The following is a 27,785-nucleotide window of genomic DNA, read 5'->3' as shown; positions in this document are numbered from 1 at the left end:
TGGTTGTAGATCATAAAACATGGTAACTATTTAAAATAGGGTCTCTTTTGTTAACATTGGTTAATGAACTAACACACGAACGAACAACGAACAATATGTTTGTACTCGATTTTCTTCAAACTTCATCAGAATGATGTAAAAACACGGCCGATGAGAGTCTGTAAAGGCGTCCCTGATGCATCAAATGCTGTTGCCATGGCAAATAAATAAAAATACAAAATACATTCAAATATTTGTTTCCTGTGTTTTTGAGGCAGATAGCGTGCCTAGAATTTCATTTTCCATTTTCAATTTTCAATTATTTATTATATATTTAAAGTGCAGCATCCTAACTCTTTGAAACTTTTTTCATACAAATAACTATTCATTCTGATCAAACACAGTTCATTTCATAATTATACAAAACTCCACGAATGAAAGAAAATTAAAAAACATATCTGATCTCACTCTGCTCTGCACTCTATGTGTGTGTTTGTGTGGTAAGTGGCTGAGTGTAAGGAGGGGGGATGGGTGGTAAGAGAAAGAGTCAGACAGGAGGAGAGACAGTTAGGGTTAGTCCAAAGGGTTACTGTGAATGCATGTGCCAACTGGGCACCGTTTTCCTGATGCTATCGGGATGGCGACTGCCAGACGGCGAGGGCCCGGTCAACGCTGCTTGCAGCTTTAATTTTTTTTGTTTTTTTAAACCTTCCGGGCACTTAAGGGGGTCTTAACATACTCAAAAACTCTTGAAAATTTGCACACACGTCGGAATCTGCGGCCATCAGGACGCCACAGAGGCTGGGCCCCAGGCGTGGTACAGGGCCTCTACAGTGCCCCCTGAAACACATTTAGAAAACTTGATGTACTGCGCACACATACTTACACGTATTCATATGAAACTCGGTACACATATAGATCTCACTGAGCCAAACAACTTTTGTACTCTATGTCATGGCTCCACCCAACAGGAAGTGAGATATACAGGGCTGTGTAAAAAAACGCATGCTGTGGAATGTGATATACTCCTCCCAGAATTTCCATGGGATTGTCACCAAACTCGGTCAGCATGATCTCAAGACATTGGGGATGCTAAATTGCGAGGGAATTTTTGATATCTCGAACGGTTTGGCCATGGCAAGGCGACAAAGTTATGGCGAGAAATGAGAAACAGGAAGTGTCTAATAACTGTTGCACACATTGCCTGATTCTGATGAAACTTCAGCAGTTTGTTCGTTGTATGATGCCGATTACAAAAACGTGACTATTATGTGTCCAAGTTATAGCGCCACCAACTGGCAGCAGGAAGTGTGTCATTTTCAAAATGCTTTGAAATCAGCCTCTTAATTTTACTCGATTTTCTTCAAACTTCATCAAAATAATGTCAAAACACGGCCGATGAGAATATGTTAAGGGGGTTGATGATAAATCAAATGCTGTTGCCATGGCAACGTGTCAAACTTTAAAATTAGGTTCCTGTCTTTTCGAGGCAGATAACATGCTTAGAATTTCATGAAACTCAACACACACATCAATATTAATGATAGTTAGACACTGGCAAAAGGCCATAAATGGGTGTGGAGCAGGCACTCTATAGCGCCATCTTTTGACAAAAGTTGGGGGGTTAGTTTTTCCTACAGTCACCAAACTCTGTACATATATTGTTCTCATCAATCTGGACAACTTTCTAAATTAAACTCATTAGCTAAGACCAACAGGAAGCCGGCTATTTTGATTTGAATGTGGATTTATGGAAAAATCAGGCTGTAAACAAATTCATACTTCTCCTAAGAAGAACAAGCTGTTCACACCAAACTTTTTTAACATGAAGATTCTGAGGATGCTAAATTGCGAGCAGATTTGGGATATCTTGAACGATGTTGACGTGGTGATTTTTTAAAGATATAGTAAAAAAGATAAGTGTAATTTTTTTATATCTTTAAAGTGCTGCATCCAAACTCTTTAAAACTTTTCACACAGAGAACTAGTCATTCTGAGCAAGTGCTGTTAATATCAATTTTATACAAGCTTCTATGAATTGAAGAAAATTAAAAAAAGATATCAGAAACCAGCTCTCACTCTGCCTGACAGTCTATCTATGTGACAGTCAGAGTGAGTGCAGGGGGGAGGGGTGAAAGGGAGGGAGGGAGGGAGGGAGAGAGGGCAGTGGAACATGCTGTTTTGCACACTATGTTTGAGGAAGAAATGCACATATATGTTCATGTTATTGTTCATGTTAACTGATATAGTTAATATTAACAAATAAAACTGGATGGCAACATTTTATATATTGTGTGTATGTGTCTGTGTGTTGATTTTAAAGTGTAACCCTTTCAATTCTGTAAACTTTAAATCCAAACTGGCAGAGGGTTACTGTGAATGCATGTGCCAACTGGGCACCGCTTTCCTAATTGATTCTTAGTTATGTAGCACTTAAGAGTGATGTCTTATAACAAGGAGTCACCAGCAAAGCAATATCCACACAAATTGTACAGATAGGTAACGATGACATTTAAGCAGAAATGGTGGACGTAATGCAAGCAATAATAACATTTTATCATCATGAATTACATGTTCTTATCATCATCACAATATAGGGAAAATCTACATGCCAATAATCAGTTATAGGCATAGCACCACCAGCTGGCAGTGGCAAGTTTGGCACATTTAAATGACTTATGACATATTTCTCCTATTTTTACTGTGTTAAAAGCATACTGCCCACTAGTGTTGTCACGGTACCAAAATTTCAGTATTCGGTACCAATACCACTGAAAATCCACGGTTCTCGGTACCAATTTCGGTACCAAAGCAAAACACAATAACATATTAATTGAGCAACACACTATTTTTTATTAATAAAGTTAAGCAAAAATAAAATGTACAAAAAAAACTTTGTAAAAAAAATTCTTTATACTTACGTAAAATTTTGTTAGTTTTTCCACAGGTTAAAAAAGTATTTCAAGGATTGTAAACATTTTAGTAGTTAAATAACATCTAAATAAATTACAGGCATAAAAAATGTAAACAAGCTTCACCCAAAACTTTTTGTCATATTTCTGCTGCTGCGGAAAAACATCTGTAACTGTTGTCTGTTTTAGAGTTCGCTGGGGTCTTTCATGATCTTCTGCAACTGTAAAAAGAAAAAATAATATACTTAAGTAAAGCAGTGTGCTAAGTCTGACCAGATGTGACATTAGATCATTGACACCAGCAAAAATATGAATTTTCAGTAAATAACAAACCTCAGCTGTTATAATAAATTTAGATATGATTACATATATTAAGACCAGTGTCTATCACAGATGAAAACTGCAGTATTAAAAACACTTTACAATTTTCATTTGTTAGATAACATCGCCTAACAATAAACAGTAGTTACATGGCAATTATTCTTCTTAAGGTAAGACTAATTTCAACATTGACTAATGCATAAAATCATGTTAATCTGTTAAACATGAACAAACATGAATGATCATGTGTTTGTATTAAATAACATTCACAAACATGAATTAATGTTGTAAAAATATATTGTTCACTTACTTTAAGATTATGTTAGAATATGATGCATGAATTTGATCTTATTGTAAAGTATTACCAAACTAAACAGGGAATAAAACGTGTTTTATTTGATTGTACTTTTATTCAATCCAAACTGCATTCATATTTATTATTAATAAGCTTTTTAAACCTGCTAGAGTTATCCAGCCAAGAACGTTTTCTGACAGACTGATATTAAGGACATAAATTAACGTCACATTTGTACATTCTCTAACACACATATTTTGGATACACGGGTCATTTGTGTAAAAAATAGTAAATACATCATGTCCTTATTTTTTTTTTACTCTAACAAAAGTTATAGGAGCGTTGTTTCAAATTCATTAAGGCCCAGCATATTAGCGTTAGCCGCGCTTATGCTAACGATTCACTACACAAAAGGTGATATTTATTTCAGTCTGACATTCAAATTAAAATACGCAACAATGCTCTAAATATGAAATTAAAATGAAACTTACCTTACTTGAAATCTTTTATTTGATCCTGGAGTCGGTCTTTGACGTGTTTTAAGTTTGATGTGTTTCCTCCTTTCGAGACGACATCTTTTGCAAATAGTTTTTTGATGATCTATGATGTTCGCCTTGTTCAGCCGCAAATCCAAACTATTTGGAGCAAGCCTGGCTCTTCTTTGTAAACAAGTGGAGTCAGAGCCGCGGCATCAGCAGCAGCGCTGGTGGCAGCGCGCACCTTTTGTATAGCGTATCAAGAACCGGGTTGACCGGATAGTCGGTACCACCGGTACTTAAGAAAACCTGGTACCGTAACGTTTTATTTTTTTTAGTACCGACTTGGTACCGAAGTACCGGGACTTTTGACAACACTACTGCCCACCGTTTGCTGTTTTCCTAAAGCCACCGGTCGGCGGTGAGCCCGGGTGCGAGGGCCCGTTCATTGCTGCTTGCAGCTTTAATTAAAATTGTTCTCTGATATCTACTTAGAAGGTATATGGCATAGGAAAGGGCAAAAATTCTCCAGAAACAGTTTTACAAGTCCATATATATATGGTGCCCATAATATATATTAATCATGGAGCCTGAGCCGTTATTAATATGCGGGTCATTGAAAACTGCTGTTTTGAATGCACACTAATTTTACTTTCATTTTTGAGATTTGCAATAGCACATGCTCTGTGTAACGTTATACTACAGTGGCAGTACTTGCCACATATTTACAAGTTTAGATGCTAAGTGAAATCTTATGTACTGCAATGTAACAGGCTACCGCTAGCAAGAAGCTAACCATGTCCCTTCAGTGGCTTGCCTTATCTTATTAGAGCGTGTTATTTGTTTTCTGTGCCTTTCTGAGTACAGACACCAACCCAGTTACTGCACTTAACATCCCCTGCACAACCTGGAACGTAACATTTATTCTCGTGATCTGCCATTTTCGCTATTGTCCTCGCTTTGTTTTTTTCACAATAGCTTACCCGCAGAACTTCTGATGATTCGGCTATGCAAATGTTGGGGGCGTGACTATTAATGATCCCGAGACTATAACGTCATAGTCCGTGTTATGTTAGGATTGGCCTATTTTTCAGTGGTCTTTTGAAAACACCAGATTTATATAAGGAGGAAACATTACATACCATGAGTGTTTGAGACTCATGGTATGTAATGTACATGTACAGAACTGTTATTATTCAACTATGCCAAGGTAAATACAGTTTTCCATTCTATGGCACCTTTAAATGGGTAATGTTACTGCAGTCCAAATTCAAAGTGTAGAAATTTAGGAAAGAAGTATGTGATTTTCCCTACTGTAGTGTAAGGCAAAAATAATGTACCTATTAAATATTAATTTAAATTTATTTTACAGTGCAATTGTTTTACAATATATGGCTATTACTGTCATAGGAATGCAAATAAATTAATATTATTGTTACTACTTTAAAATGTACAAAATGTAAATTTTTTCCAATTCTTCATTTGTCTTTTTTTTTTTTTTTTTTAAATATCGCAATAAATATTGTATTGTGGACTTCTATCGAGATATTATTGCAGATTTTGATAACGTTACATTCCTATATTTAATCTATCATTAGTTAGTTAGTATCAATAGAGTTTTCGCTTACCCTCATGTTGTTCCAAAACTGTATGACTTTATTTCTTTTGTGGAAATAAAATAAGATATTTTGAGATATTATTTTAGAGTTTTTATTTATCTGTAATTAATAGTTTAATAGCACTGTTGTGTTGTCATATCTATCAATTTATTCTAATTGGGGCTGTCAGTCTATGAAAAATTTTAATCAAATTAATTACATGATGTTTCAATTAATTAATCTAATTACATCACATATCAATCACATAAGATCAAAAAAATCAGCACTCGTCTAATATTGCTCTTGCTGCCCCTGTGATATTGTGTGATATGTGATATATGAGAAAAAACACATACAGGGACATTTTTTTGCATCAATATCTTGAATTTTAGGGCATAACTGCATTTATGGAGTTGTTGCCCTGGATCATATTTGTCAACAGTCAATGTTATGAAATATAAGATGAAGTATAGTTCTGGGGGTGGGGCCAGTGCGTTAACTGTGTTTAAAATATTTTTATTGCGTTATTTTTTCACAACTAATTAATTAAGTTAACACGTTAAACTAACAGCCCTAATTCAAATACATTAATAATGAAATTTTCATACAACGGCTTGAATAAACCTTTTATGATAAGCGCATTTTCAATTTCTGAGTTAAAAATTAATTTGAGTATTTTTTGTGGGACAAACACTAAAAACCATATTAGGTAGTTTGGCATAGGGTTTTAAAGGGATAGTTCACCCCAAAATTTAAATTGTGTCACTGCTTATTAACGTTAATACAAATTTAGGAATGTTTAAAGGATTTGTACAAAATACGCAGAAGAAAACATTAAACAAGAAATAATACCATAAAGATGGCCTGAAGACCATTATGACTCTATCAGTGTCAATAAGTGTTTTTTTTTAAGATATTTATTTAAATATCTTAAAATACCTTTTTTTATGACAAGAAAATGTTAGTTAAATGTGATGTGGTTTTTAGAGTCATTAAACTATAACCTTTCTTGGATATGGTATATATTTTTTTAAATGTCATATGAAACCAACATGAAAACAGAGAGAACATTTTGAAGAATTGGGTTTTAAACTTTCCATTTTCTATTACAGACACTCTTATATGTTATTGACCCACAATCTGTCAGAATCTGTGAGGCTCCAAGCAGTATTTTGATACAAGATTACCTTGGTTCTTAAATGCTTTTAAACTGTTATAAGTACTCAAATCATGTACTCAAGTCATCATCGTCATCACTCTTTTCCTGCCCAGTATGAAACTCTTTGGCCTAAAAAGTGTGGAACTGTAGGGGCCAATCTTTGAAAGTTATTTTAAGGCAAAACAGCTGTTTCGACTGCAAATGTGCTGAAGATTTTGGGTCTGAATCAGCAGGCCAGTGTTGCTCAATTCATAGCTTTTCGAAAGACACTCATGTTATAGTTTGCTATCAAGAAGTTATATGTTCTAAATGGGGGTGGTGTGGTGTAAAAGTAAGCACCAGCATGATATCATCTAAATTTTATTATCTATACGTCACTAAAATCTGGTTTCAGAAACAAAACCAACTGAGAAACAATGACTTTGTTCAAAGTGAAGTGCTTTTTACTATTTATTTGCCACCCACCACGCCATCTATCCACAGGTCCTTCCTCTTCAGCAAGGATGGAAACCCCAACAAACGTAACATGCACAATGAGACCACACTGCATGTGTTGTGCATGGGGCCACATATCCTGCTATCCGAAGGGGCGCTGCAGCCTCGACTAGCCCGTCCCTATGAAGATGAACGCAGGCGGGCTGAGTGCCTCCAAATGATCCTAAAGTGGACTGGCGCCAAACTGGACCGTGGTGAATATGAGAGTGCTGACGTCAGTGCCACCGATAACAAGAAAAACACACCACTACACTACGCAGCTGCCTCAGGGATGAAGACGTGTGTGGAGGTACATAAAACACAATTATAAAACACTGTCCTAGCCTAAGTACAAAGACAGTTTTTGTGTTCATAATCATTCACTGATTCACAATTTGAACACTGTATAGAGAATAGGGAACAGATTTTGGACACAGCACCAAAATAATTGTAGCGCTAACAATCTCTCTAATGGCAGATCATGGAAACATTTTAATCGTTCATGTTCTAATATCATCTTATCGCACACCCCTAACTCCAGTCATTTGGTTACCTTTTTAGACCACCTGGCTATTGGGCACAAGGTGACTTGAAATCGAGACCTCTGATCTGGAACATTTGGAAATCCTGAATGAAATGTTTATTTTGACAATGGAAATGATTTAAAGGGATAGTTCACCCAAAAAAGAAAGTTCTGTTATTAATTACTCACCCTCATGTCGTTTTAAACCTGTAAGAACTTTGTTCATCTTCGGAACACAAATGAAGATATTTTTTGATGAAATCCGAGAGCTTTCTGACCCTCCATAGATAGCAATTTTACCAAACAAATGTGGCAAATATTGATATTTATGTATATTCCAAAAGGTACTGTTTTTGGTTCCTCATATCATGACCTCTTTAATTTATTGATTTTCCCACATTATATTAACAGTATTTCTCTCTTTCTGCAGTTTCTGGTGCTGCGTGGTGCAGACCTGTTTGCGGAGAATGAGAACAAGGAGACCCCGTGTGACTGTGCAGAAAGGCAGCACCATAAGGAGCTTGCGCTCAGTCTGGAGTCTCAGATGGTCTTCTCCACTGACCCCCATGCGGAGGATATTGAGGCAGAATATGCAGCCTTAGACCGCAGGGAGGTGAGCTCTCCAAATAAAATCTGGAATTTCTTGTGACATTCACACTGGCCTCAAGCCCTGGTGTCCAGATGTGACAGATTGTAACCTGCATTTTTTGAACCAATAATGCAAAAACTGCATTGAAAACTGATTTCGCTATGACAGTATGTTTAACACGTAGCTGTATATGTTTCAGTTTTATGAAGGTTTGCGAGTGCAGGACCTCAGGAGACTGAAGGACATGCTGATAGTGGAGACGGCAGATATGTTGCAAGCTCCTCTCTTCACTGCAGAGGCTCTTCTTCGGGCCCACGGTACGATTGTGTCAAACACTCAATGATATACTCACTGCTGTTGTTTCATTGGCCAGCCCAAATTGAATTATGGTAAAATGTGTTGAGAGTTAAGAGTAATACACTCTCATTCATAGATGAAAACTGAGTTTGATCTGCTTATTCTGGTTTGGTTTTGTTTGGTTTATTTTGTTCTGTTCAGTTTTTTTTTCTTCTTTTTTTGACAGCCAGTGATCATCATGCGTTTGTATTTTATGGAAAAGATCAGCTTTGACATTTTAGAATAAGGAACACTATTAACTAGTTGCTTATTAGCATGCGTATTATTAGCATATTGGCTTTTTATTAGTACTTAAAAAACACATGTTAATGTCTTATTTTGCAAGACCATATTCTAGATCTCATAAAGGATAAGTTCACTTCCAGAATAAACATTTCCTGATAATTTACTCATCCCTGTGGTGTCCAAGATGTTCATGACTTTCTTCAGTTGAAAAGAAGTTAAGGTTTTTGAGGAAAACATTCCAGGATTTTTCTCCATATAGTGGACTTCAATGGGAATTAGCCTAAAAATCTAAGGCCTAAATTACAGTTTTAATGCAGTCTAAAAGGGCTCTACACGATACCAGCTGAGGAATAAGGGTCTTATCTAATGAAACGATCAACCATTTTCTAAACAAAAATATATACAGCAAAATTGGAGTTTATGATGGAAAACTCTGCTTTTAATTCTGAATATGTGTTCCCATATCTAATGAATTACAACTTTTATATTATAATTAATTTTACGGAGCCTTACACATGACAAAAACTCAATATATTGTGGCCACACTTAAACTAAACTAAATAAGGGACCAAACTAGTATATTGTGGCACGATTCAACTAAAACAGGATGAATTAATAAAACTTGACCACAGATTCATTTGTGGAAACACATTTGATTTTGTCTTTAAAAATATCATTTGATTGACAAGTGATTTGAGCATATGCAAATAATTACAGAAATTTAGCAGATGCCGTGCTTCTGACTGTTATGGATATAATGCTTCCGACTATCATTTAGCAAACAAACATGCAAGGAGCAGGAAATTTTGTTGAACTTTGTGTGGGTTGGCTGTTGAATTCTGTGTAAATCTGTGGGCATATATTCAGTGCAGGCCTACTTACTAGATTTATTCTGACGCCATTCTTTCAGTTCCTAACTCATGAAGAATATAGCTTCAAGTGCATTTAAAACAGCTGTAGGAAACAGGTATGGTTTTATGCTTGGAGACGTTTAATAACCTGTAAGGTATTTTTCTGTACAGCAAATCTGAAAAGCATCAATGCTCACACAAAGCACACCTAGATGTTTCCTTCCCTTTAATTTTACAAGAGCACTCATGTTTAGAGCTGCTAAACTTCCTGGCACAAGACTCATAATTGGATCAGTGCTTTCTTTAATAATCTCCAATTATCTGAGCAGCCTGTCTAGCAGGCCTTGTTCCAGATGACTAGAGCCCATGGGAGAAAAGGGCAGAGCTCTGATTCATGTGTGCTGCTATTATTGCCACGGCCTCTCTGGAGACCGCCAGCCAAGGCTCAAATATGCAGTTTCACCTTCTTTTAATCTTAAACCCAAATTCACTCAATTGACTCTAAAAACTATGATGGTATTCAAACTAGAGTACAAACATCTGACGATTTTCATTTTGGAAATCTTGCCTCGTTCTTTGGAAGCAAGTTTTATTTGGCTGTATTTGTTTATGTGTTTTGCCTTGAACTGTGGACTGTGTTATCTGGCCTTCAATGTCTGGAATCTGTCTCCAGGATTTCCTCTGGGAAGTGGTATTTCTTATCTTTTCGTACCCCAACACACTTCATTGATGTTGACCGATAAGTTCATTTGAAGATTGCAAAGTATATGTCATTTTTATATGTCACCACCATCCCATGGCTTTGGCTTGGACTATAGGAAGAGGAGCTATTGTTCTGTTTGCATAAAACTGGTGCCTGTTCTTAAAGAAGTGAATGTCTTTAAACCTTTTAAGTATTGAATGTCTTGACATACGTTTTAATGGTTACTCATTATTGCTAATAGCATACTTCACTTCCTTTTTTTTCCTCCCATGTGGGAGTATACCAACCATGACTGGCAGGTTTAATATCAAGACAATCAAGTGCTCTTATATCCCGTGGGAAAACAACATACTGAACATCTGGGTAGGTTTTTCCTCCCAGAAGAACAGCCTTGTTAAAACTCTTGAATCAGCTGAAAATTTCTCTGAAAAAGGCATTTGATAGGTGAAATACTGTGTATTTTTAGAATCAATGTGACTCCTCGTGTACTGTTTTTTTTCTTCTTCTTTTTTTTTATTGCATGCATACTGACCCAGTTGTCTGTTTGAAATTTAGACTGGGACAGGGAGAAACTCCTGGAAGCTTGGATGTCTAATGCTGAAAACTGCTGTCAGCGCTCAGGCGTTCAGATGCCAACTCCCCCGCCCAGAGGCTACAACACCTGGGACACCCTGCCCTCACCCCGTACGCCTCGCACCACTCGCTCATCCATCACCTCCCCGGACGAGATCAGTCTCACCCCTGCTGATGATGATCGCTCCTTGGTGAGGGAACAGATTTAGTCCTTTGTTAGTGATTGGTAGCTCATTGTACAGCTGCTTTTGTGGATATGATGTACAATAATTATTTTTAATGGAATAACATGTAATTCTTAGGTGTTTAGGGGATAGTTCACCCAAAAATTAAAATTCTGTCATTAATTACTCACCCTCATGTCTTTCCAAGCTCATAAGACCTTTATTCATCTTCAGAACACAAAGATTCAAAGATTTACATCCCCTTGATTTTTAATACTGTGTTTTTACCTGAATGATCCACAGCTGTGTTTTTTTTTGTTTAGTGATAGTTGTTCATGAGTCCCATGTTTGTCCTAAACAGTAAACCTGCCTGCTGTTATTCAGAAAAATCTTTCAGGTCCCACAAATTCTTTGGTTGTCCAGCATTTTTGTGTATTTGAACCCTTTCCAACAATGACTGTATGATTTTGAGATCCATATTTTCACACTGAGGACAACTGAGGGACTCATATGCAACTATTACTACTAGGGGTGGGAATCTTCAGGCACTTCACGATCCGATCCGATTCCGATTCTGTGAGTCACGATCCGATTCCAAAACGATTCTTGATCTAAATTTTTTCCCCAATTAATTCTTCTGCTGTGCAAATACAACTTTACAATTTAAAAAACATGTAAAATTGCAGTTTCTATGCTTTTTGTTTATAGTTGGAATCTCTGTAAAAATAGGTGTCAATCTGTTTTCATTATCAACTAAATATCACAATGCTCACATTCTCAGTTTTCAATAGTACTGCACATGGCTGCATTTTCATATACGTTTTATATCAAATTTATTTTGTGCCAATTTTACTTTATTTTTAAAATTATATAAGCAAGGTACTTTTTAAAATAATTACTTATTTAAAATAAGTGTTCTTTAGGTATCCGAAAGTTTACAGACAATAGTTTTTCTTTTTTCCTCAGCATTACTGCCGTTTTATTATTACTGATATCATAGACAGGCAGCTTTACCAGGCTGCATTCAAACTAATGCACAACAGTGGCTAGTGGTGACTTTTTTTTTTTTTTTTACCAGGTATGCTGAGTGCTAAAACCACCAGTAATACCAAAAATAATAATATCTTTAGATTATTTAGAAACCAATAAAATCAGAGACGAAATCATATTTTAATATTTCCTCTTTTTCCTGTTTATTATATAAAAAAAAATATATACATTTTATATAGGCTATTTGTCTTTTTTTTTTTTTTTGGGAGAAATTATGAAAATATACAGCTAGGATGTGTGTTTTTTATTTATTTTTTTTTTTTTTTAGTCGAGTAAGTTGTGCATCAAACACAATATGTGACCCTGGACCACAAAACCAGTCTTAAGTCGCTGGGGTATATTTGTAGCAATAGCCAAAAATACATAGTATGAGTCAAAATTATTGATTTTTCTTTTATGACAAAAATCATTAGGAAATTAAGTAAGGATCATGTTCCATGAAGATTTTTTGTAAAATTCATACTATAAATATATCAAAATGTAATTTTTGATTAGTAATATGCATTGTTAAGAACTTAATTTGGAGAACTTTAAAGGTGATTTTCTCAGTATTTTGATTTTTTTGCACCCTTAGATTCCAGATTTTCAAATAGATGTATCTCGGCCAAATATTGTCCTATCCTAACAAACCATACATCAATAGAAAGCTTATTTATTGAGCTTTCATGTGATGTATACATCTCAGTTTTGTAAAATTTAACCTTATGACTGGTTTTGTGGTCCAGGGTCACATATGATTTTTGGCAATCAGGCTGAGAATTCTGAGGAGTCGAGAAAGATGCGGAGAATCTGTTTGCCCGGAAGATTAAATCTCAAATAAGGGATCAACTTATAAGCATGTTTATATTATTTAACACGTGAACGCATTCTCTCTGACAGCCTGGATAGCGGAGCATTAGCAGTTTATATGGACGGAACGCCATACACAGATCTATTTCGATATATCAGATGTTTTGTCCTGTTCTCAAAACATAACTGACTGTATGTACAGTTTAGTTTAAAACTATTGAAAATGCAAGTGCATTTAACCGCATTCGCAATCGAGCTTTAGGACGAACAAACCCAAAGCGCACGTGAGTCTGTCAGTGCACGAGTTTCGTGCATCTAATAGTACTGCATTCCAGACGGCAGAAATGAACGCATATCGCAAACACGGCGGGTGGAAGCACACACTGTCAAGCAGTGCGCACGAGTCTACAGTGCAAATTCTGTGCAATGAATCCTGCCGCATCTCTAGCGCGCACACGTGCCATATGCGGGGAAAAAACAAGCTCAGAATCGATTCTGAAATATTAGGAATCGATTCAGAATCGTTGAAGAGAGAATCGCGATGCATCAGAGAATCGATTTTTTTTCTCCCACCCCTAATTACTACTATTACTGAAAGTTCAAAAGCTTACTGATGTGCCAGAAGGAAAAACGATGCATTAAAAGCAATGGAGATGTGTACATTTTTCTTATTTTGCCTAAACATCATGTTTTTTTCATTTAGTACTGCCCTTCAGAGGCTACAAAAGATAGTTACATGTTTCCCAGAAGACAAAATAAGTTAAATTTACCCTAATCATTAAATTCAAACTCATAAACACTAAACAAAAAAAAAAAACACTAAACAAAAAAAACAGCTGTGGATCATCCAGGTATCAACACAGTATTAAAAATCAAGGCGATGTAAACTTTTGAACAGAGTAATTTTTATAAATTCAACTAAAAATTTTCTCTTGTGGAAAATATGCAAACATCTTTTATGTGAAATATCTTGTTCAGGTCAGTACTAAATAAATAATACCATGCATTTTGTATGATCCCTTTTATTTTGTTCAAATAATTAACATTTTGCAGATTCTTAAAGGGGGGTGTAAACTTTTGACAAAAAAGAAACATTTTGAGGGGATAAATGTATGTTTTTCTGCAAGTTTAAATCTCACAGTTCTGACTGACAATTCCATGTGCAATTCAGAAAAAAGTCACTTTATAACACACAATTCTGACTTTATAAAAAAAGTCAGTTACCTTTTTATTGTAATTCAGTGGCTGAAATAAGCTTTCATACTATCCTAAAAATGAGACGCACAGGAAAATACACACTATAGTCAAATTAGCAATAATTCTATAATGCATTTTTTTTTAAACCTGAGTTCCAATGATTAAATTCTGCCATACAAAAATCGCAAATTTTGAGTTTTGTAAAGAATTTTTTTTTTTTGCTGAAATTAGTCCTGAACTTGCTGTTTCTGCATCCTATGCTTCTGATAGCCAAATGAATTGCATCACATTTAGCATGTAAGTGCTGAAAGTGTTTTTGGAGCATAATCTAAAATGACAGATTCATTAAAAAGTAAGTTGATTTTGACACAAACTTACCAGCATATCACCCAGTATTGTCTATATTTTCCAAGAGACATTCAAAACGCTTTGTAAAGTGAACTTGGTTCATGATCAGTCTCAGTTTGTTGTAACACAATCAGTCCTTTCATGTATCAATAAAAAAGACATTGTGATCTAAAAACGGGTTGCTTTCGGTGCATTATCATTACTTTCACCATAAAGCCACAGTCTATACTAGAAACAAACTTTATGATCATCGAATAGGCATGAAGGGTTTGACTAAATTTCAATTTGCAGTTTGTCATGAGACCGGAATGGCCAAACGTAATTTGATAATTTTTATTCATTTTTTTTTAATTTTGAGGTTTATGCATTATCTAAAAGCTGAATAAACAAGTTTTTCAGGACAAAATTTGGCTGAGATACAACATGAGAAATCGCCTTTAAAGTTGTCCAAATGAAGTTCTTAGCAATGCATAGTACTAATCAAAAATGACGTTTTGATATATTTATGCTAGGAAATTTATAAAGTATCTTCATGGAACATAATCTTAATATCCTAATGATTTTTGGCATAAAAGAAAATGTTGACCCAGACAATGTATTGTTGGCTATTTCTACAAATATACATGTGCTACTTAAGACTGGTTTTGTGGCCCAGAGTCACATATATCCAGGTATATGACAGATGCTTTCTCACTAATGTTGTTTTGTTCTCTGTTGTCAGTGCGGCATTTGTATGTGTGCAGCCTCCATGTTCGAGGAGCCTGTTGATATTCCATGTGGTCACGAGTTCTGCAGAGGATGTTGGGAAAGGTGAGGGTTTTGTCTTCAGAGACTTTTCATTCAGTGCTTTAGTCACATTACATTCACCGTCAGTTCACCGTCACTACTGCTGTGATGGTCATGTAACAGTCATGTATACTTTTTGCCCTTGGCAGTTTCCTGAATATGAAGATTCAGGAGGGAGAGGCACATAACATCTTCTGCCCGGCGTATGACTGCTTTCAGCTGGTTCCTGTTGAGGTCATCGAGAGCATTGTGTCTAGAGAGATGGACAAACGTTATCTGCAGTTTGACATCAAGGTATAGTTACACGATTAGATGCACATTAGTCTTAATTATGTGCATAGATACTGTTTTAATTGTATTATTTAGTGATATGGTGAGTTACTGTCATTCAGCATTAGGCATTTTAAACCGTGTGATTCGGCCTTTATAGAGCTGCTGGTTTTCCAGTCACACAGATCAGTCCTCTCGGTGGAGTTTATGTGTTTAGTGTTATTGTGAAGTCAGTCCAGAACGGTGGAACATTGAAATGGGAGCTGAGAGCGTTGAAGTAACTGTAACAATGGCAGCTCTCATCTGAGAATGTCTGAGAATGACACTTCTCACGCTGTGGAGTCCCAAGCCTTTCATTATGTTGCCATGGTGATGTTGAATCTTCCACAGGGGCGTCTGAGCTCTGCTGTAGCCATTTTCAGGGTCAGAGTTTTCTAACGGACTTCTGGAGCTGTTGGTAAAAATTAACTCAGATCGCGGCATCATAACAAGACTCAGCAAATTAGATGAACCGGAAAGGACAAAATATTTTTGGTTTAGTTTTGTTTAATCGGCAGGTTCATGGCAAATTCTCTAAACTTTACATGACAAAATTTAATCTGATAATGGTTCATATTTACGGAATATATACAGACAGCTGATCCTTTTATTGAAGAATAAATCCTGAAGGAGTTATTTTGAGAAACCTGGACCGTAGTTTATCCTGTCTATCACATATACTACCAGTCACAAGTTTTGGGATTTTTTTTGGATGTCTGCATTTATTTGATCCAAAATACAGCAAAAGCAGTAATATTGTGAACTGTTTTCTATTTGAATATATGTTAAAATGTAATTTATTCCTGTGATCAAAGCTAAATTTTCAGCATCATTACTCCGGTCTTCAGTGTCACATGATCCTTCAGAAATCATTCTAATATGCTGATTTGCTGTTCAAGAAACATTTATTCTTATTATTAGCAATATTATTTATATATATATATATATATATATATATATATATATATATATATATATATAATTTTTTTTTTTTTTTTTTGGGGGGGGGGGGGGGGAATTATAGAAATATTTTTTTAGCTGGGATGCTTTAAATTGATCAAAAGTGATGATAAAGACATTTATAATGATACAAAACATTTCTATTTCAGATAAATGCTGTTCTTCTGTTTTTTATTTTTTTTGTTTATTAACCTGCAATTAACCTATTAATATGCATAGGAGTAAAAAGTCATAGAACAAAAATAACAGTAGAAACAATTAATAATGAATGTCAAATACAGTAAAGTAATAGTATAAAAAGATCAGCATTATTTAAATATAATAAACTGATGAAAAATACTGTAGATGCATAGAGAAAAAAAAAACTGCAAATAAATAAAATTTTTAAATAAAAATAATCAATAAAATCAATGTCAAGTTGTGGTTATAAACTAGTCATACATTTTGTTAAGTATATGTGTGGTGGCCAAAAGGTCAGAGGTCTAGAAGAGGCATCCATATTTTTCGAAATGCATCAGCCTTGTTACTTTAGTTGTAAGTGTACTGTTCCAATTGTAATATTTCTTTCAAAAGTTGTTTAAAGAGATCAAATGGAGGCCTTGGTTGGTTCCAGTTGATATTTCAGCTTTGCATCACAAGAATAAACTACATTTTAAAATATATTAAAATAAAATATAAAAAATATTATTGGATCAAATAAATGCACACTTGGTGGGTATAAGAGACTTATTTCAAAAACATAAAAAAATGTTTTTACTCCAAACTATTGAACAATAGTGGATTACAATATATATTTGTATACTTGTCTATTTTAAGTTACGTCTCATCTAGTCATTCAAGTGCTATAGCCAGAAACCATTAAGTCAAGAATTCACTGTTCCATTTTAACTTGTGTTGTTAAAGGAGTAGTTCACTTTCAGAACAAAAATTTACAGAAAATATACTTACCCCCTTGTCATCCAGGATGTTCATGTCTTTCTTTCTTCAGTCGTAAGAAAATTGTTTTTTGAGGAAAACATTTCAGGATTTCTCTCCATATAATGGACTTCTATGTTGCCCCCAAGTTTGAACTTCCAAAATGCAGCTTGAAATGGCTCTAAACAATCACAGCCGAGGAAAGAAGGGTCTTATCTAGCAAAATAATCGGTTATTTTCTAAAAAAAATTACAATTTATATACTTTTTAACCTCAAATGCTCATCTAGCTCTGTGTGTACTCTGTGTAGAGATTAAAAAAGTATACAAGTTGTTTTTAGAAAATAACCAATTTTTTCACTAGATAAGACCCTTCTTCCTCGGCTGGGATCATTTAGAGCCCTTTGAAGCTGCATTTAAACTGCATTTTGGAAGTTCAAACTCAGGGGCACCGTAGAAGTCCATTATATGGAGAGAAATCCTGAAATGTTTTCCTCAAATAACATAATTTCTATACGACTGAAGAAAGAAAGACATAAACCTCTTGGATGACAAGGGGGTAAGTACATTATCTGTACATTTTTGTTCTGAAAGTGAACTACTCCTTTAAAACAAAAGAGGACATAATAAAAGTTGCATGTTTCCATTAGGGCTGTGCAATAAATCGCATGCGATTGTCATGCGTATCTCATCAGTAAAGCCGGTTCGATTTCGATTTTGATTTTGAACGCGATATCGCGTAGCTCTTCAGTGATCTACGGCTTAGTGTTTTAAATACCGCGCCATCTGAATGCAGGTGATGGAGATTGAGTACTAATCACAGAACCGGCTTTACTGATGAGATACGCATGACAATCGCATGCGATTTATTGCACAGCCCTAGTTTCCATGTAAAATTGGCAAACATACAGTTTAGCAGTCATTTTACATCAGATTCAGAGAACTGTAGAGAGCCACATATTAAATAAATAAGGCAGTTTTTTGCATTTTAAATACCTCCCTCACATGCTTTCTCCTTCGTTCTTTCTCCGTTCTCTTCTTTACTCATTTTCTTCTTCTTCCTCAGGCATTTGTGGAGAATAATCCTGCCATCCGGTGGTGCCCGCGGGCTGGCTGTGATAGAGCGGTGCGATTGGCCGGACAGGGGCCAGGTGCCAGCACCTCTGACCCGCTCAGTTTTCCTCGCCTCCAGGCCCCTGCGGTGGACTGTGGCAAGGGCCATCTTTTCTGCTGGTCAGTGCCAGTCACTGACACAAATCTCTCATGCCATTATACTAGAGAGAATTTGTAATTCTGAACAAAATCTCTAGTTCACTACATGATTTAAAGGACTCATATTAATATTTATTTAAGCAGCGCATAATTGTGTTACAGAGACATTGTCAAAAAGATCACACGGGTTACGTATGTGGGCCATTCTACAGAATTGGTACAAATTTCTGTTCCACAACCAAAAAACACATTTAAAAAGCATTTAAGTATTCAAATCTTAGATGTTTACTAAGATCCTTCTATTATCTATTGAAACCCACAATAATATTTAAAATATCAGTAAGCTTAATATATATAAAATCCTCATTTAGTGGGTACTTTAAATTGGCAGGTGGTTTTTTCGAACCCTAAACCCTAAATTTCAACTTATGAAAATAAGTAATTTTTGTATTTTTTCCATTGTTTTTTTTTAAAGCATGTTTTTGATTCTTTTAAAAAGTTAAGCTAAAAATAATCTTTGTAAATTCTAAAACTTTATGTAAAAAAAAAAAAAAGGTGTCCTGCATTTTTGATGTCACTACCAAAATGTATGCTTTATTCTATTGGCTGAGACTAATTTTAACCACACCCCTACATTTATAATCAGGAAATATTCATGTGTGTCTCTCTCTCTCATAGCTATATGGTGAGTAGATAGGTCCCATCATTTTAAGGTAAATGTGTTCAAAAGTCTATATAGCCCGAGCCGCTATTAATATGCGAGTCACTGAAACTGCCGTTTTGAATGCACAATCATTTTACTTTCACTTTTGAGATTTGCAATTGCACATGCTCTGTGTAACTATACTACAGTGGCAGTACTTACCACATATTTTACAAGTTTAGATGCTTGTTAGTGATGCTCAGAATCTGTAAATCATTCACCATTGTCCGCGCAGTCATCTTTCCTTACTCTGTTTATGTGGTAAGTGAAATCTTATGTACTGCAATGTAACAGGCTACTGCTAGCAAGAAGCTAACCGTGTCCCTTTAGTGGCTCACCTTATTTTATTAGAATGCGTTTTTTATTTTCCTTGCCTTTCTGAGTACAGACACCAACCCATCCCTGCGCTTAACATCCCCTGCACAACCTGTAACATAACATTTATTCCCGTGATCTGCAATTTTTTTCTATTGTCCTTGCTTTTTTTTTTTTCACAATAGCCTAGCTGCAGAAATTTTGATGATTTGGCTATGCAAATGTTGGGGGCGTGACTATTAATGATCGCGACTATAACATCATAGTCTGTGTTAGGATTATCCTATTTTTCAGTGGTCTTTTGCAAACACCAGATTTATATAAGAAGGAGGAAACAATGGTGTTTGAGACTCACGATATGTCATGTCCATGTACAGAACTATTATTATTCAACTATGCCAAGGTAAATACAGTTTTTCATTCTATGGCACCTTTAAGGAAAGTCACTATCAAACACCTTTTTTCTGCAGTTAGCCACACTTTTTTTGGAGTAATTCCATAACATTTAGTTTTTATATGTTTACACATGAAGTATTAAAAGTATATTAAATTTGACATCTTTGTGTTTTTTTTGGTGTTATCCCATAAAATTGTCACTACCAAAGCAATCACGACCAAAACATAGCAATTTTTTAGTATTTTACTATGTTTTAGTAGTGTTTTAGTATGCAAGTTAAAATTCTGTAATGTGATGTGGTCGCTACCAAAGCATTACTGTCACTATTAAAAATGTGCAGTCTGTACTGAAACATGGGATGTTTTGTCAAAAATAAAGTGTACTGAATTAACTAAGATGTTATGATAGTTTTTGGTTCAGTGTATATTCAAATTAATAAATCCTTAACTTTGAAACCAGTATGACCAACTATTTGCCTTTTACAAAAAATTGGATTCCAAATACAAATCTCATAAATTACACTTGAAATGTTAAAAAAAAAGTAATTCTTGACCCTTTTCAGTAAAATAGCAAAATATATATTTATTTACAATGCAGATGTAAACAAAATCTTAATAGGTCAATATAACCCTTCTAATTAAATTTATTATTCCTGTGTGTCGGTAGTGACAAGATTGGGGAGAGGACAAATATTCCAAAACTTTCTGAAAATCAACTGAAAATCAACTGCAAAATTACTAGAAAATGTGTAACTTGGATATTATACAATTTTGCAAACATATTTTTTTTTGGGGAAAAAAACTTTTTTTCTTCCTTCAAGACATTTCCAACTCTTCTGTAGAATAGCCCATATATAATTTAAGGAAGAATGTGTGTTTGTATTGTATGTTCTGGACACAGTGGTCTCTGGCGATGCAGCTGGCTGAGATTTTCTTTCCCACAGCTCTGGTCCTTATGTCCCCAACACACAAACACAGTGGGCTCGTATCTCATCACTGCCTGTGCCAAATCTAAGCATTACATTTGAGTCAAAACACCCTCCCTTCTCTCACACATTTAATCTGTCTGAGTGAATATGGATTGAATCTAACACAAAAGATCTGTCGTTTAAAGGCGTCTGTGGTCAACAGCCTGCCAACGTTGTGTTTCATTTCAGTGGTTTTCAGCTGATAGACCACAGTTTTGTCCTAATTGGGTAGTGGATGTCAAGGAAAATACAGTGCTAAATGTTAAACTAGAACAAACTCCTGAACCTAGGAATTTGTTAATAAGTTAGCATAGGTTAATCTTTCATTTATGTTTGACACATATATTTATCCCCCAAATCTATTCAACAACTAAAATGCATGGAATACAAATAAAATATTCACTAGAAATGGAATTTCCTTCATGCTTAGGCCTGACGTCACACTGGTGTTTCTCCCCACAGGGAGTGCCAAGGAGAGGCCCATGAACCATGTGACTGCCAAACTTGGAAGATGTGGCTCCAGAAAGTCACTGACATGAAACCAGAAGAACGTGAGCTTGTTTTGCTGTACTTTTCAGTAACTACTAAGATAAATATTCTGAAGTACTGTTCCTACCTGTCCAAAAATGGATTTGGACCTCAAGCAACTTTATTTCTGTCTTTTTCCATTTCAGTGGCAGGTGTAAGTGAGGCGTATGAAGATGCTGCCAACTGCCTGTGGTTACTCACCAACTCCAAACCCTGTGCCAACTGCAAATCTCCCATTCAGAAGAATGAGGGCTGTAACCACATGCAGTGTGCCAAGGTTACTTAAGTTATAATAATAGATTCATGTACTGTATATGCCAGGTTAAGTATTGGGCGGAGTCATGGAGTTTTTCGAAGATGTGAAATGCAGGATTTGGTGTGAACTTTGAAAGTGAACAAAGGGTCAAACATGATACCAATGAAGTTTGAAAGGGATTGACAGAAACTTTAAAATCAATGCACAAATCTGAGTTTCGGCTTGCTTACTTTTAAACCTCTTTTGTTTGTTAAATTTAAGAAGATTCCCAGTGCCGCTGACCCAAATGAGTGGGAGGGTTTGTATCAGAACAGGTGGTAAAATAAATCTCAGCAAAGCAGTGATAACTGAGACCATGATGGCTGGTGATATGACAAATACAAAGTTTGTAGATTATGAAAAGGAGAGGGCCAAGAACAGAAACCTGTGGGATACCCTGAGTGAAGTTGTATTTCTCAAAAGAGATGAAATATTATCTTCCAGTCGGAAGTAAATCAAGAGGGAATTGTGCCAGTATGGCTGTGAGCCATGAGAAGAGTAAATCAAGACCGTCAAAAGTAGAACTTTGGATGAAAACCTGCTTGAAAGGGTCAGTGAGGATTATTAGAAAGCACCCTGCTAAAAAAAAAGCTGTCATAGCTGGTCAGGCTGGGAGACCACCAGCTAAAACCTGCCTGGCCAGGCTGGGAGACCAGCTAAAACCAGCTACTTTCAGCTTAAATTAGGCTGGTTTTAGCAGTTTTTTTCAGCAGGGCACATCTTTGCTGCTTGTCGGTATGGCTTTTTATCTTATGACAATCATAACTGAATGTAATTGTTAAGATTAAGATCTGAAGTTCTTCCTCTGCAACAGTGGGCTGATTTTAAATCGTTTAAAAAAATAATAGATGAGGAATCTTGATAAATCTCTTTTATTAAAGGATTAGTCCACTTCCAGAACAAAAATTTACAAATAATGTACTCACCCCTTGTCATCCAAGATGTTCATGTGTTTCTTTCTGTGGTCGTAAGGAAATAGTTTTTTGAGGAAAATATTTAAGGATTTCTGTTCATATAATGGATATATATGGTGCCTCCAAGTTTGAACTTCCAAAATGCAGTTTAAACGCAGCTTCAAAGGGCTCTAAATGATCCTAGCCAAGTAAGAAGGGTCTTATCTAGCAAAACGATTGGTTGTTTTCAAAACAAATTGACAATTTATATACTTTTTAACCTCAAATGCTCGTCTTGTCTCACATCTGTGTAATCCTGGTCAATACAGTTAGGGTATGTCGAAAAGCTTCAAAATCATCCCACAACGCTGTTTTACCTTTTTTTTTTTATAAAGGGCGTTTGATCTACTTTGTATGTTCACTTTGTAAACACTGGGCCTGTTCTTCTGTAGAGATGTAGGACAGGGGCGGACTGGCCATCGGGAGAACCGGGACAATTCCCGGTGGCCTGGCAGCTAATTTGGCCCGCTGCCATTTTTTGATTTATATTTTATTTTCATATATATATTGTTGTTGTTGTTTCTGTTGCCTGCCGAATGTACTAAAGTGATTATTTCCAAATTCGCCATTCAATAATAATACTCTAATAAATCGTAATCCGGTTCGTCTTGACTGACAACGCAATTCACATCGCGCAAGCTCCGCTCATCCGCGCGTCCGCCAAAAGAATGCAAGACTCGAGAATGGAGCGCCCAGGTGGAGCAGAGAGTCAAAACTGTCCTGTTCAGTACTTCATTTACAGGTCAGATACATCTGTAAATAGAACATTTACTATTTGTTTTGTTTACTTAGTTAAGCATTAAACTGCTTGCAAATATTATCAATAGTAGTCAGTTTGCTGCAAAATTAACAAAATAGCGTAACTTGTAAAGAGTAGGAACTTAGCCTACAAATATTCACATTGTTTTATAACACATTTAGAGGGAGCTAAGGCTAACAACAATACAACCCTTACAAAAATTAACCATGTTTTCACTAAAAACCAAAAACCATTGTTACTATAGTTAAACTATAAATTAACAAAGGTTTTGCCACACTTTATGGTATTTGTAGTAAAACTCTGGTTATACAAATTGTAATCAAAATGCCAAAAAAAACAAACAAACAAACAAAAAAAAAAAAAACACGGTTACTACTATACTTTCACCATAGGCCTAATTAAACCATGGTTAATTTTCCTAAGGACAAAACATGACCCATGATAATGCAAAAAAAATTTCAGTATTAGGATTTTACTAAAGATATATTCAAGATGTAGCTATTATTGTAGGCCAACAGTTTTGACATTTAAGCAAGATAACACAATAGCACATGGTCCTAATGTACTTACATTTTTATAAAAAGGTAAATGGAAGTTCAAGAGATAATCTTTAATTATGTTGCGTAGCACCAGCCAATGGATTATACTTTTTTATGTGATAATAACAATGGCTTTACACACAAAAAATAAAATAAAATATTGTCCATTGTTTCAGAATTTGTTGTGGGTTTTTGGGATGGCCTGGATGAGTGTGAGATTTCCCGGCCTGAAATTTTGTCCCAGTCCGCCCCTGATGTAGGATGATTTTGAATTTGGGGAAGAAAACGACATGGAACTTTTTTTTGACATACCCTAACTGTATTGACCCGGATCACACAGACTACGCATGCGCATTGCAGAGACGAGACAAGATGAGCATTTTGAGGTTAAAAAGTATATAAATTGTCAATTTAAAAACATAATTTCTTCAGGCCTGAAGAACGAAAAACATGAACATCTTGGATGACAAGGGGGTGAGTACATTATCTGTAAATTTTTGTTCTGAAAGTGAGCTAATCCTGATCAAGAAATGTCTGTTTGTGTGCCTTAGGAAGAAATGCATTACTGTTAATTCAATCTTGATAATCCTGCAACAAGGTTACTAAACAGGGAAAGACATTGCAAATACTAGCACTCCAAAAATAAAAAGTGAGAGATTGTTTCCTAGCAACACACATAATCCTTGCTGTCAGAATCCCACAACTCCCAGTGTGCTGCCTGCTAGACTGCTATATGCATTTGCTAGTTACATCATACAATGTTTTGTTTTAATGTCTGTGTTGTTAATCAAGAGTGTATGTGTGTACAGTGCAAGTATGATTTCTGTTGGATCTGTCTGGAAGAGTGGAAAAAACACAGTTCCTCTACAGGAGGTTACTACCGCTGTACACGCTATGAGGTCATTCAGCAAGTGGAGGAGCAGTCTAAAGAGATGACTGTTGAGGTACATATTCTTATGTACATGCTCATGCGGTTTTGTCTGTTTATATACACTACTAGTCAAAAGCTTTTGAACAGTAAGATATTTAAGATATTTCTGCTCACCAAGCCTGCATTTATTTAATCCAAAATACAGTGATACAACAAAAGCAATAATGTTGTGAAATATTTTTACTTTTTAAAATGAAATATATATTTAAATATAATTTGTTCCTGTGATCAAAGGTAAATATTTAGCATCATTACTTCAGTTTTCAGTGTCACATGATCCTTCAGAAATCATTCCAAAATGCTGATTTGCTGTTCAAGAAACATTTACTATTATTTTATTATTATCAATATTTAAAACAGTTGACTACATTTCTTTTTATCTGAAATAAAAATCTTTTGTAACATGAACTATACAATTCAAACAAAAGCTTTGAGTCAGTTTTATTCATCAAGAAACCTGAAAAAAATCTACTCAGCTGTTATCGACATAATAAGAAGATGAATAAATGTTTTTGAGCAGCAAATCAGAATATTAGAATGATTTCTGAAGGATCATATGACTGGAGTAATGATGCAAAAAATTCAGTTTCAAAAAATTGCAGGAATAAATTAAATTTTAAAATATATTCAAATGGAAACAGTTATTTTAAATAGTAAAAATATTTTAAATTTCTACTGTTTTTGCTGTACTTTGGATCAATAAATGCAGGCTTGGTGAGCAGAACAGACTTTTTTAAAAACAAATCTTACTGCTCAAAAACTTTTGACTGTTAGTGTATTTGTTAAACATTGTAAGAGTTGTTATAGAGTTTTTAAAAGAAAAAGATCTCACAACTGACTATGGCTGTGCCTGCACATTTACACTTTTTTTTTTTTTTTTTTTTTGCAGGCTGAGAAGAAACACAAGAACTTCCAGGAATTGGATCGCTTCATGCACTATTACACACGCTTTAAAAACCATGAGCACAGCTACCGGGTAAAAAAAAATTTCAAAGATCTGCCTGATTTTACATAGTCTACTCTACACAGTCGTCGACTAAATGCCATGAAGTCTGGTTCACAATGCAGCTTTGTCTGGTCAAAAAAAACCTTGACTGGAAGAGACTGTATGAATAGCATTTAAAGCATCATTTTTATTTTTACCTGCGGTCATTATATATGGTCAGTAAACAGACATTTGGTAATCTGTGAACTGACATTAGATGTGACATGATGACCCAGAGGCAAATGGGATTTATCTGTATTATCTTTTCCTACAGCTGGAAGAACGCCTGCTTAAGACGGCCAAAGACAAAATGGAACAACTGAGCAAAGTTCTGAGTGGAAGTAAGATGCAAAAACACATACAGTTGAGGTCAAAAGTTTATATACACCTTGCAGAATCTGCTAAATGTTTTTTAATTACTTTGTTCAAAAGTTTACATACACATGATTCTTAATACTGTGTTGTAACCTGAATGATCCACAGCTGTGTTTTTTATTTGTTTAGTAATAGTTGTTCATGAATCCCTTGTTTGTCCTGAACAGTTAAACTGCCCACTATTCTTCAGAAAAATCCTTCAGGTCCCACAAATTTTTCAGCATTTTTGTGTTTGATACCTTTCCAGCAGTGACCTTATGATTTTGAGAGCCATCTTTTCACACTGAGGTCAACTGAGGGACTCATATGCAACTATTACAGAAGGTTTAAACACTTGCTGATGCTTCAGAAGGAAACACAAGGCATTAAGAGCTGGGGGTGAAAACTTTTGAATTTGAAGTTTAGGGTAAATTTAACTTATTTTGTCTTCTGGAAAACATTTAAGTATCTTTTGTAGTTTCTGAAAGGCAGTACTGAATGGGGAAAAATATAATATTTAGCCAAAATAAGAAAAATGTACACATCTTTATTCTGTTCAAAAGTTTACACCCCTTATGCTTATATACTTAATGCATTGTTTCCTTCTGAAGCATCACTGAGCATGAAATATACAGACTGGAAGTACTCTAGAGAAAATAAAATCTGCTTTTCCATTCACACAGTGATTCATTCTACATTTATCAGTAGATTGAGTTTAATACTTGGTGTTGTAGACTTTTTTAATTGGATTTTAACTCATATATTGTGTTACTGTGTTGTTGCAGGAGAAGGCGGCCCTCCAGATACTACTTTCATTGAAGATGCAGTGCATGAACTACTTAAGACTCGTCGTATTCTCAAGTGCTCTTACCCTTACGGGTTCTTTCTGGAGCCCAAAAGCACAAAAAAGGAAATATTTGAACTTATGCAGGTTAGTAACACAGATGCTAGGTATGGGATATGCTTACTGTGTACGTTGTGAGCCAAAAATGAAAATGTAATGATTTACTTACCCTTAAGGCATCCTAGGTGTATATGACATTCTTTTTTTAGATGAATACAATCAGAGTTATATAAAAAATGTCCTGACTCTTCCAAGCTTTGAAATGGCAGTGAATAGGTGTTGAGATTTTGAAATCCCATGAAGTGCATCCTTCCATCATAAAAAAATTGCTCCAACAGCTCCGGGGGGTTAATAAAGGCTTTCTGAAGTGAATTATTTTTTATGATTGTTTTATATATTTAAAGCAAGACTAGCATTTTCTCACTGGACCTTATGCCATGCATGCATCTC

At 35.3% G+C, this 27,785-nt stretch overlaps 1 protein-coding gene across 1 annotated transcript in view; it reads left to right on the top strand.

Annotated features, from left to right (window-relative positions):
• Positions 1–27,785, top strand: part of ankib1b (ankyrin repeat and IBR domain containing 1b) — a 322,575-nt gene that overhangs the window by 277,448 nt on the left and 17,342 nt on the right. Inside the window, exons 3-15 of the mRNA XM_073847434.1 lie at positions 7,224–7,524; positions 8,168–8,350; positions 8,526–8,643; positions 11,018–11,226; positions 15,305–15,393; positions 15,519–15,663; positions 18,619–18,785; positions 21,609–21,697; positions 21,821–21,951; positions 25,031–25,165; positions 26,042–26,128; positions 26,412–26,478; positions 27,277–27,422. Of these exons, the coding sequence (XP_073703535.1) occupies positions 7,224–7,524; positions 8,168–8,350; positions 8,526–8,643; positions 11,018–11,226; positions 15,305–15,393; positions 15,519–15,663; positions 18,619–18,785; positions 21,609–21,697; positions 21,821–21,951; positions 25,031–25,165; positions 26,042–26,128; positions 26,412–26,478; positions 27,277–27,422 (1,867 nt within the window). The remainder of the gene's footprint in view (positions 1–7,223; positions 7,525–8,167; positions 8,351–8,525; positions 8,644–11,017; positions 11,227–15,304; positions 15,394–15,518; positions 15,664–18,618; positions 18,786–21,608; positions 21,698–21,820; positions 21,952–25,030; positions 25,166–26,041; positions 26,129–26,411; positions 26,479–27,276; positions 27,423–27,785) is intronic.

The sequence above is a fragment of the Garra rufa genome, chromosome 9, assembly GCF_049309525.1.
Source record: "Garra rufa chromosome 9, GarRuf1.0, whole genome shotgun sequence".
Classification (NCBI taxonomy): domain Eukaryota; kingdom Metazoa; phylum Chordata; class Actinopteri; order Cypriniformes; family Cyprinidae; genus Garra; species Garra rufa.
The sequence above is the reverse complement of the archived record's forward strand: the minus strand, read 5'-3'. Positions and strand labels throughout refer to the sequence as shown.